Source organism: Octopus bimaculoides, chromosome 2 (assembly GCF_001194135.2).
Source record: "Octopus bimaculoides isolate UCB-OBI-ISO-001 chromosome 2, ASM119413v2, whole genome shotgun sequence".
In the NCBI taxonomy this organism is placed as follows: Eukaryota; Metazoa; Mollusca; class Cephalopoda; order Octopoda; family Octopodidae; genus Octopus; species Octopus bimaculoides.
In genome coordinates this window covers 110,370,903-110,383,173 of record NC_068982.1, presented here as the reverse complement: position 1 = coordinate 110,383,173, position 12,271 = coordinate 110,370,903, and the positions used below count along the sequence as shown (strand labels likewise).

Genomic DNA, 12,271 nt, shown 5'->3' with positions numbered 1-12,271 from the left:
ACTGAAATCTTGGATTAAGTGTAGACCGAAAGTGGAGGCTTGGCAGGCTGAATGCAGCTAAGCCCTTCTCTCCTCTCGCACAGGTGGCACTGGTGGTCAGGGTTCAACTTTGTCGTTTTATAGAGGGTTGGTAGAGGCAAAATGTGATGACACCCTAGGAGATGCCCTTGGTCTTGATGATGATCAACTAGCTGGCTTGTTCTGATGAACATTCTAGCCAGGGTCCTTGGATAATTTCCTAAAGTCCTTGGTGTGTAAGTGTTACAGAGAAGCCTTGCCTGTTTGTGATAAACTTGCAAGGCCTGGAGGTCAGTCAAGACCCACTTGTCCAAGATGTGAGCTGGACAGAGAAACTCTCCTGCACACTTTTGTGCAATGTCTGAAAATTTCGGAATTGTGTGTTTATTTCGAACAGCTGCTGTCCCTTCTAAGAGGAGTACAGCTGTCGTCCGAATCAATCATTAAGATTACTGCGCTGTTTCCTTTAACAAAGACGAAAAGGTTTGTTTTCTCATAATTGCTATGGAGAAAGAGGCAGTATGGAAGTCTCATATGAAAAAAGTAGAGACAGTTGTCTTCATCTCCAGCTGGGATTTGGTAGCATTCTTTATTTTCCATCTCAAAAGGAAAATATGGCTGGAGATGTCTGTTGTCTATGACATATAACAAAAGATGGAAGGAAGTGGCATGATTGCTGGATATAAATGACCAGACGTAAGTGTAAATAATGGTCTCCGTGGTGGAACAGAGGTTGTGGGGTCGGAGATGAACCCGTCCACCACTTCATTTTATTGTCCTTTTGTTTCTAAAACATACTTTATATTTTTCTTAATTTTTTAAAAATGACCATTTTAAAAAATAAATCTCATCTGTTTTTATCGATCTGTGTTTTGTATCATCCCCTTTTTGTTGGCCCATGGTGGGTAATTAAAAATAAAACCAAAAATTGTCAAGAATGTGATTTTATGGGGATGCCTTTCCTAATGAAGGGGACATTGTCCACATGGTTTGTAAGATTTCTGTTAATTTTTCTACCAGGACATGAACTCTGGAAACAGCCATACAAAGTGGACTTCCTCAAATTGTATTATATACCTTATATACCGTTTATATATTTAAAAAAAAAAAAACATTAAATTCTATGGATCTTTTAATTGAAGCTCTTAACCGCTCTTAATTTTAGTACGTAAAGAGGTTTTATCAGTTCTTTTTCTCACACTTCTTTCCATTTATATCCCACATGGGTTTTATTTACATGTATTTATATATATATATATATATATATATATATATATATATATATGTGTGTGTGTTTTAAGTCGAATTTATAACTGTATGATTATGTATAAAAAGTTGATTGCCTAATTTGAGTTTATGTCTCAATTCTTTTCATTTGTGTCGGGTTCGACCCGAGCACTTCTTAAGCAGTCTATATATTTCATAAGAAAGAACAATAATATTATATATATTATACATACATACATACATACATATGCCATTCCATACTCTCCACACAAGTACAGTTCACTAACAGCAGTATTGCAGCTATAGAAATAAAGACTATTGCCTATGACACCTGGAAGAAGTCAGCAATCATTACAATGTGTGCAAATGAACCTAAGAAAGCAAAGAGTACTTTTGTTTATCACATGGCTTCCAAGCTCTTATTTCTCTCAAACTGTCCTGATCCTTTGGTAAGAGGATTTTCTGCAAAAATTTATGTGCCCTTCTGTTAAGCGTTACTCCTGCTGATCTAATTACTCAATTTCTGTTTTTCTTTCAAATTTATAATGTTCATGCATATCAAATCTCCTTGCAAACTTTCCTACCCAGTTCCTCTCTCCAACATATCCAACTGTCACATGGAAAAACCTCTAAACAATTTAACCAAATAAGCTGACAAATCTTGACAGTTTCTTTCATTAAGCTCAAATAATACACTCTAGAACTAGTTACTATCCTCATCAAACTCCTTATTCTCTCATTGCATATATTTCAATCTATATAAACATATCTATTCCTAAGAAAAGCAGCCTCTCTAACTCTGCTAAACACTATCCTGTCAATCTCACGTGCACTACCACAATTACTTCCATTACTTTCAACTTCTGTCTCATCTCGGTGACCACCAGTACAGTTTCCTTGGAGTTATGTTTAGCAGAACTTGCTCTTGAAGACTTTGGTGACAGTAATATTCTTTCTTCAACATGAATAAAGTCTTTGACTTGGTCAAAACATAATTTATTCCTTGACATCAGTTCTGAACAGTTTCTAGCATGAGTAACTTTTAAATACACCCACCCATCCCTGATCTTGTCTTGCAATGTAGCTGTCTTAGAGGAAAGTTCCAAATGATAAGAGACTTTTCCTTACCTATGTACTTTCCTCTTTGGTGTATCCTCAAGTTTTGATTATATCTCCCATCTGATTATGGATAACTTGCTTACTATTACATCTATCATACATAATCATATGCAGATGATACTACCTTTCACTCCTCCTTAATCTTATACACAAGCATCATCCAAATGTAACCTACACATACCAAGTTTGCACTGTTTCCAAGACCTCAAAAATATTTTTCAAGAAGATATGGCAACCAGTTCTTCTTTAAAATCACAAATACTACTCTCTATACATGAACAACATACAACTCTATACATGAACAACATACAACTTAGATCCTGAAAACTGCTAGAAGTGTTACATTTTACAATCTCTGATGGCTGTAAATATATACTGTCATAATGACGAGGCTTCCTCTTCAGGGCCAGAAGATACTTCAACCCTGATGTCACATATTGGGACAACTAAAGCACAAGTATTCTAGCCAATATCCAAAAAATCCCATTTGGCTTCTTGTTAACTGTTGTATTGCTATAACAATGACGTCTATTCTGAATTAACTCCATATTATCTCTATCTTGGTCTATTCAGGAGAGACAATGTACTTGTTTCTCCTTTCATCCTTTCTCACCTTCCACATAACTTTATTCAACGTTCCTCCTCATTGTTGTAACTGTCTGGAAGTCCTTCCTTGCTAGCATTTTATCTACAGCTGTTGACTTTCAGAAGTTCAAGATGAACATTTATTGCATCAATTCTGAAAAGGCTTACGATAAGTATTGGCACTTTCCTTCCTATGCTGAAGCAGTAATAAAATATTAATAGTTTTGAAACACTGGTAAAATACTGGCCATCTTTTCATTTATTAAAAAGAGAAAGAAGATTCAATTTAGTAATTATTTTATTAATAATGAGTAATATTACAGGAACTAAACTATATAACAATTTCCCCCCTAGTTTTTATATTGTATTGTGTGTTTAGCTCAGATCATCTCTGATTGAGCTGACCTATGTTCAAAGGCACTCCATCCCATGACCTCATTTTTAATATACCTGTACTACATTGTCTAGTGTTTCTTTTAGGACAGAAGTGTGTAATTTGAAGGAGATATAATTACTATTTCTAGCAGTCCTCTTAAGTACATAAAGGTCTCCTTTGTTGGCTTGATAGTATCTGTGTATCTTAGGTATTTAATTTTACATGCAGTTTTTTTTTTAATCCACTGAAACCCTTAAGCCTAGAATTACAAAATGTTTAGTTTTATTTTGTAAGTTGTCTTCATTTTATTCCTACAACTTTGTTTCATATATTCAGTCAATCCACCATGTCATTAAAATTTTTCCTATTAATTAATCTGTCAGATTATTCCTGTTATATAGGTTTGGTTTTGTGTTTAATGATGCATAGTACCTAATGCTATTAATTAATTGTGTTTTGCAGATAGTGAAAAAGTTGCAAAGCATCAGGAAGCTATTAACCATTCTTCAAAGGTATTTATTTTTAAATCTCTTATTTTGTGAGACTGAATTTTAAACCACAGATTGCATTTTTTCATTTATTGCTAATGACATTTGTGTTTGGTATATGTAGCATTTTTTTATACTGAAAAAATAAGTGACATATTCAATTCATAGTTAAATAGTTAGCATTATAAAAGCTGTCAAAACAATTTAGTCAACTATTCATATTTGCTGAAAATTTCTAACACGCACGCACGCACACATGCACACACACACACACACATTTTCTTTTTCAATCACGAAATTTATTGTAAATTAAATTATCATTGATATTAACAAAAATTTAGTAAATATGTTCTCACTGAAGTTATAGAAATAATCGCCTATAATAAGTTTCTGACTTTGAGCTTGTTAGAAATTGTTTTCATTACAAATATGTAAAAATGTAAAAGATAATTGATGTGATCAACCATTTTTCTGGTGATAAAAATGGTTATATTTAATATCTTCTCTAAATCAGTAATCTTGAGGGAAGTTATGTTACTTCTGAAACTAGTATTGTATGTAAACTTAAAAAATGGGACAACCAATTCCTGAAGTGCAGTATCAGAGTTAACTGGTTGTTGATTAAAAACAAATTAAATAAAGTTGGTGTATTATGTTGTGAGGGGAAAGGTATCAATGTTTTCAGCAAGAAGCTCTTTGTTAAAAATGAAGATAAAGAAAAAATAAATATGGGTTTGGGTGGTAAAAAATTATTTTATGTTTGCTTTTGAATGAGTATGGATTATTCAATAGCACACAAAATGATTTTTTCCCCTTTTTTGTCTTCATAAAAGGCTACTTGTTGATGCCTATCCCTTTATCTCACCTTGATTTTTGTGTTGGATCTTTTACCAGTTGGTATGTTAGCAATTTCTTTCTCACTTTTCAAATATAGTGGGTAAGAATTTATTGGTTCATGTTAAGGATCTACACGAGTTATGCCATTGTTGTTCATTAAGCAAGGGACATTATTTTTACTGCCTTGTTTACTAGTTGATATTTAGTAATGCATACAATAGGTCAATTCATTCAAATATTTGGATTTTAATAGCGAAAATAGTTTTCAAAATGTTTAATATATGATGCTGTACATTGCATGTCTTGTATCAATGAGTAGTCACAAATCTAAAGATGTAAGCTGAAAGCCACAAAGGAACTAATTTCATGGAAATGTTTCTCTTCTGAGTTAGTCTGTGATATAATGGGGATTTTTTAAAGCTTACAAGACTTATCAATATTTTAAGCTTTTTCAGCAGCCTTTGGCTATTCTTAAAACTGAGATGCAGATGATTTTAAATGAACATTAAGTTTCTTGTCGCATCAATTGAAAGTAATTAAATAATTTTTCCTGTGAACTTTTTGAAAGAAATGCCTTTGTTTTATTTTGCTTCATAAGTGAAACAATTTTTTTTTTTTTTTCAAGCATATAAATTCAAAATCTTTACCAATTCTAAAAGAAATGAATTCTTCATCAAATAATGATTCAAATTCTAATGGTTTGGTTTGTTCCTGTGTTACATGTCTGGAAAGAAGGTAAGGAAATATGTTGTCCATTTGTACATTTGCATATATATAACTTTTTGTGTATCTTTGATTTTTATTTTTCCAGCTCTAGGGAAAGCTAAAGGATTTTTCTGATCATATTTTCTGATGAATAGATATTTTACTTTTAATTACATCCCTTAATACTAATAGTTTCTAGCCAGTACATAAAGATGCTACTTATTGTGAAGACTTAGAAATGATGTGCAAAACAACAATTTGAGACTGAAAGTTCAATGAGATTTTATCATAGTTTAAATAAGACAAATGACCTTAGGACTAACTTGAGAGGGATTGAGAATGGTTTTCATTTATCTGTTAGGTTTTCAGAAATACTGTTGAGTTTCAATAGTTTTATTCTTTTCTTCAACATTTTAAGTGATATAATCAGTGTTGTATAGATCACATCAAATTATAGATGGTCAACTGAAGCTGTCTTCAGCACATAGGGGAGCAGAATATAACCCAAAGATCTAGCACATTTAATACTCTTCACTTTTATCTTGTTGAGCACTCTGTGAGTTTGTTTATTCATTTTATGTCCAATTTTCCATGTGAGCATGGGTTCAATGAATACATATTTAGGCTTTTTGCTGCTGGATGCCCTTCCTGTCACTAACCACCTATTTTTCAAGAGAATTTTCATTCCACTCATTTTCAGAAGTGCAAAGCTACAAGGAAATGTCAATCTGGAGCTTTGTGGTTCTACTCTCCTTCATACAAAGCACAGAATGTAGGCATTCACACACAGACACTCTCACTCACTCGCTCGATATACGCAGGAGGTTTGTAGGCAATTTTCAGTTTCCAATAGTTAAGAAATTTGCTTTCTGACCACATGGTTTCAGTCCCACTGAGCACTATGTAGGGCAAGTGTCTTCTATAACCCTGGATGGACCAAAACCTTGGGAGATGGAAACTGAAAGAAGCCTGCTATCTGTGTGTATGTGCTTGTCTCCTTGTCTTAACATTGCACAATAGTTGTAAATGAGTGTTATCATCATACAAATAGTGTTATTTTATTTCAATTTTCTGTGGAAACATGACCAGTCTTGGGGTAATATTACTTTAGTTAGAAACAGGTGAATGTTGTCACCGGAAGGGCATCTGGTTGTATAAAATTTGCCTATTTTGTTTGATGCAAGCAAACATGGAAAACTACATGTTAAAACAACTGGTTTGTGTTTTTGAGTCCCTTTAGATCTAAGTCAGAAGTCACTTCCTGGGAAACTATGTTGGGCTGTACATTTTGTGCCTGAGAAGGATTTTGCATTCACATGCATCTGTCTATCCTGTTCTCTGGTGAGAAAACAGTCAATCTGGCTTGTGTGTTCACCAAATTGATAGGTGATCAGTGCACTGGTTGGTTTCTTGAAGTTAGCATTGTAGAACAGCATTTCATTTGTATCACAGAACTCCAAGAGCCTTGTTCCTTCCTCATTTCTAGGACCAGAGCCATAGCTTCTATGTATACCACGGAATCCATCAGATTACTCATCAAGTTTTATGAAGTCACCAGTCATAGAGATAAGGTTACTGTCATCCATCATTGAGGTAATCTACCAAAGGGGATTGTGAAACTTGGTCCTTTTGTTCATCTTTCAGTCCCATTTGAGGAGCATATGCAGAGATGTTAATGTTGTGTTTTCCAAGACTCATCTAAGCTTAATTATCTTGGCATGCATCTGTTTCGAGCATTTCAAGATTCAGCAGACCTACTTTTCATTGGACTTACATTAAGGTTGTAGACTGAATGGGAAGAGTGAGTTGGTAGCTGAGAGAGACAGCTTCATCTGCAAAAATCAGTTTTCCATTTTCTGAAAGCCAGTAAACAATAGGGAGACCAGCTTAGCCGAAAGCACATACAATAAGGTCTCCTATGTAATAGGAGTTGAAAAACTTCAGTTCACTGGGATCAGTTGGCTGTCTTCTAAAACAAAATCACTCTGTATCTATATAAAGTAGGGGCAGACAACTATACTCTTCAAAAATACAAATGCAGTCCACATCTAAATAGTTGAATTTTTCAATTCAGTTTCTTTTAACATTATTGATCATTGGATTCAATTCCTCCTCAGTGTTCATTTCTCTTTGTGTCTACACTAGTTTTTTGTTACCATGCTTTTAAAAAACTGGGACAAATGATAGTTAATGAACAGCTGGGAATATTTTCTGAACTTCTATCTGTTGACACCTGATTTAACTAGACTAGAGTATGTATCAAAGGAGGAGGTCAATGATCACTATTGAGAATGAACTAAGGTTGGCCTAGAAAGTATCTGAAAGTAAATTGTAGAATTTGCCATTATATGAATGGTATCCTTATGGGGTAAAGGGTATTGATAATAGAAAATCACAATAACATGTATCTGTATCAACGTATTTTGTTGTTTCTACAGAACAAATCTTATTGATCCTAATATTTCTCAGGGTTTCTATTTTTTCAAATTTGTTTAAAGAAGTTTTATGATGTTATGCAGTTATAATTTAATGATTGATTGATTGTACACGTGTCCATCTCTTTCAGACAAATTGTAGTTCATTTTAGAGTGCAGCAAGTAGTGCTACACCTTCAACATAATTGATATCTATAATTTTGGTCTGGGCTCTGGGTTTAACACTACTATATTTGAACAACATGTTGCTATAAAATAGTTGATTGCATTGTTAGACAGAGTGGAAGATAGGATACATTCCTGATGTATGTTGCTTCAAACAAATCAGTCCCTCCTTTTATGTAATCTCTGACTTTGGTGTGAATGTATTCAAAGTGAAGCCTTATCAGGTTCAGCAGCTAGGGTGGAATTCATTTTAAGTTGATCTTTAGAATTTAAAAGCAGCAAAATAAATTTTAAAAAGTGGTAACTATCAGCTGACTGTAAGCATGTCTTTGCTTAAGTTGTCAGGACATAAACAGCTGGCCTATATAGCCTTTGTCTAGGCAGAATCCACATTAATTTGATCTGGTGCAATGAGCAAGTGTTATATTGAAATGGTTGAGAAGAATCACTGCAAAAACATTAGTGGTAGTGTTAATCAGATGATACATTTGTAATTACTGCATATATATGATCTATATGATCACCTTTTTTGAGAAAAAATACAGTATGACAGCATCCTTCTAATCTTGTGGAACTGTTTCAGTTTCCCAGATTTTGTACATGATTTTGTGTGATTAATTTGTGAGAGGGTTGCAGAAGTACTTGGAAAAATCAAACCAGAAGACCGGTCTTACCAGTTAATCATATATTTCAGTTTCCTGAGAAGAGGCCGGCAAAACCTTAAAGATGTTAGCCAAGACAGCACACTCTTTGTAGAAACCACAATTAACCCTTTATTATTAATGGTCTGGCAAAAATTGTGATTATTTCAACTCTTCATCTGTAGCATGAATGATTATGTAACTTGACATCTAACCATTGCTCTAGTTTATATTATCAACTATCAGTAATTCTGTTAGGGGAAGTTTTGTACTAATATAAAGCTTTTGGCTTGGTAATATGATTCTTTTAATTTTGACATCTGGATGCTGGGATCTTGGCAAATCCAGAAGCCAGGAATTGAGTACTTTATACTTATTTATTGCTCCTCTAGTGTACAGAGTATACATAAAAATAATCTCATACTGTAAAGTTTTGGTATTTTTGTTTGTTGTGTGAACAGTTTCGAAGAATGTGCTTTATTCTTCTACTAATTGGTATTCATTTTCCATGCCTACATGTATGATATGTGATATTTGTTGGAACAATAGTTTTTAAAACTGGATGTTTTTCATATTGCTGGTGCTAGCCAACCATTCAGTTGAGAAGTCAAAGTTAAACTCGTTTGTGGTTCACAGTCAAGTAAATAAAAGAAAGTAAAATGTTTTGCTCAGAGACATAACACAATAATAGTATTTGAATTTGTGGTCATGTGGTCAGTATCATTAGCAACACTGCACTTAATTGCTTATTGCTGTTTCATCTTTGCTCAGCCCTTATTAAGCCAGTGTATAAGACAATTCAGCTGTGACCATCCCACTTTTTTCTTTTGCAGTGGCACGTAAAAAGCACCATCCAAGCGTGGCTGATGCCAGTGCTGCCTGACTGGTTCTGATGTTGGTGGCACATAAAAAGCACCCACTACATTCTTGGAGTGGTTGGCATCAGAAAAGGCATCCAGCTGTAGAAACCTTACCAAATCAGATTGGAGCCTGGTGCAGCCTCCCAGCTTGCCCGTTCTCAATCAAACCGTCCAACCCATGCCAGCAATGAAAGCGGATGTTAAATGACGACAATGATGATATGTTGTATTATAAATTACATTATCCACTATGTCCATTTTTTTAATGACAACAAGGTGTGGTTTGAGGGAAATTTGACTTTTAGTAGTTCTAGCAACTAAACAGAGGCTCCCTCATTGGGTCATTGCTGGTACTATTGCTGCTTAAAAGTGGTGTTTGTGATGTCATGTACTCATGTTAGAGTTCACCAAGGATGAGTTGGCTCTAACCAGGGAATCTGCAAAATGAATAAAAGTTTAACACACTTGGTGAAAACACATCTGACACAGATTGTCGTCCAGCTGTGTTACCAGTGGTAGATACCTTATAGGTGAGGATCAGATATTGATATAAGATCTGATTTGACTGTATTTCTTATCAGATTGATTCAAGATCCAATCTGATATCATGAACTGGACAAGATGACTTAATTCTCATCAGTTTGACTTGTATTCATATTTTGAGTTATTGAATACTGTGTGCAAAATGTTAGAAATGCTTGCAGAGAAGACCCTTTTGTTTTGGAATGAAAAAAATATGGGGGTCATTTATCAATATTATTTCAATATATAAAAATAATACTGATTTCATGATGATTAATGTTCAGAGTTTATAAATATTTTTTATTCTTCATTTACAGGTTATATACAAGAGATACACACCAACTATTTATGCGGTTAGAATCGCAGGCTAAAGAATTTGTGATAGAAAAAAGAGAAAAGTTGTTAGAACAATTAGATATTGAATACAGGTGTCCTAATGAAGCAAGGGATTTTGTTTTTCTCCTTTTTGATGAATATAGACAATTATGTCAAGCTGCATCTAAAGTATCGGACATATTAACTGAACTGGTAAGTACTTTATTTTTAGTTTATAGAAAATATATTATTCATGGTTTGAGAAATATTTCTAGAGTTTCCTTTACTACCTCACAAAATATTAAGTATCTTTTGGAAAACAGGCATAAAAACGTTTAAAGCTAATAACTATTATGTGAAAATGTCCTAACAATGTTTATAGACCCTAAAATTGTTGTTTTCTGGAACTTGGCTATCTCTATCTTTATAAGTTATCAATGCTTGTACATATCATTTAAGTGGTTGTACCAATTACAAATGGAATGTTCTGTTAATCTAAAGGGAATTTCAATTAATATTTCGTTTAAACTTTTGCCTGTTAGAAGATTGAAGAAACTCTTGTGTGGCAGAGATCCAGAAGAATGTATTATGGGAAGAAAGGATTTGGGTAAGATGGTTAGTACAGAATTTTTGAGGCGAAACTCTTCTCCATTAGGAAGAGAAGCAAATCAGTTGAAAATAACTTTTTAATGATTGAATTATTTAGTTATTTTTAAAGTCTGTGGTAAAAAGAAATAGGAAAACAAAATCAGTCTTAAAATTAAACCTAAATGTTTTATTTAAATAAAATTTATCTGATGTTGGTATTAGAGGCCATCTCTCTAATAGTGTATTCAAATTCCATTGTAAGCATTATAATCATTCAATGATGCAGCATGAATGAAATGTAAACATTCTGTCTGTAAAACCGTAGATGGTACATTGGATCATCAGGAAGGCTTCAGACAATCATTTGTAGAACTCATTCTTGTCTAGGTTATAGTTTATGACTGGAAATTACTGGCTTAACCCTTTTGCTCCCATATTTCTGTTGAGATGCTCTGTGTTTCTTTCACTTAATTTTAAATATAACGAAGAATTTAGTGAAATAACTTTATCATCATTAAGCTAGTGTTAGGAATATAAATTGTGATTAACGTTTGGTGGAAGATTTTAATCCGGAACTTTTGAAAACAAGACATTTGTACTACAGAGCCAGAGGCGGTTTCAGCCGGGTTGGTATCAAAAGGGTTAAAGAGTAAAGAACTGGTCCCGCACTTCTTGCTCAATTTTGCCACAATCCTATGTCACTTGCATAGTGGAATCAATACCAACAGTATATTAGATCAAACAATGGTCAGTACTATATATTATGATTATTTTAAACCTAATGAATTTTCATTACATAGATATAAAGCCACTGATTATAGCTCCTGGGCTCATATTTCACTTCTATTTTTATTAAAGATAAGTGGGTGCTCAGTAAATTTAATGTAAAATTATCTTCCAATTTAGGTGTTTACAATTTAGGTTAAAATTAAATGTGAAATTATCTTCTAATTTAGATGTTTATAATTTTGGTTAAAATTGCCTTCTAATTTAGGTGTTTATAATGCTATTTAATTTCTAAATAGTTCTATTTTCCTACACCAAAAAAATGTGTTCTTGCATAATAACTTAGTGATCCTTTCATCACTAATTCATGCAGTGTCCAGGGTTTCCCTTATAGTTGCTGCAAAAATGAAAGTAGCATTAGTCACTAATTAATATTGCTTTCCCTCATTGCATATATATTTCTAGTTAAAGTCTTTGGAACAAAAAAAAAAAGAGTGAACTGTAAATAGTTTTAATGTTTATGCTGCAAAGAAGAAATGAAGTGAATTCAACATTTCAGGCAGTAGTCTTTTGACAGGAAAGAGAGAGGGGTGGGGTAAAGAACAATTTTGGGAAAGAAAGGAGAAACATTTTTCAGTCAAGACTTGCATAGCAAAAAGGTGAA

General features: G+C 33.5%; 1 protein-coding gene across 3 annotated transcripts in view; it reads left to right on the top strand.

Annotated features, from left to right (window-relative positions):
• Positions 1–12,271, top strand: part of LOC106884310 (protein FAM193A) — a 79,420-nt gene that overhangs the window by 48,985 nt on the left and 18,164 nt on the right. For all 3 annotated transcript variants that reach the window (XM_052978608.1, XM_052978607.1, XM_014935631.2), the window contains exons 3-5: positions 3,788–3,837; positions 5,276–5,385; positions 10,296–10,506. In XM_052978608.1, the coding sequence (XP_052834568.1) occupies positions 3,788–3,837; positions 5,276–5,385; positions 10,296–10,506 (371 nt within the window). The remainder of the gene's footprint in view (positions 1–3,787; positions 3,838–5,275; positions 5,386–10,295; positions 10,507–12,271) is intronic.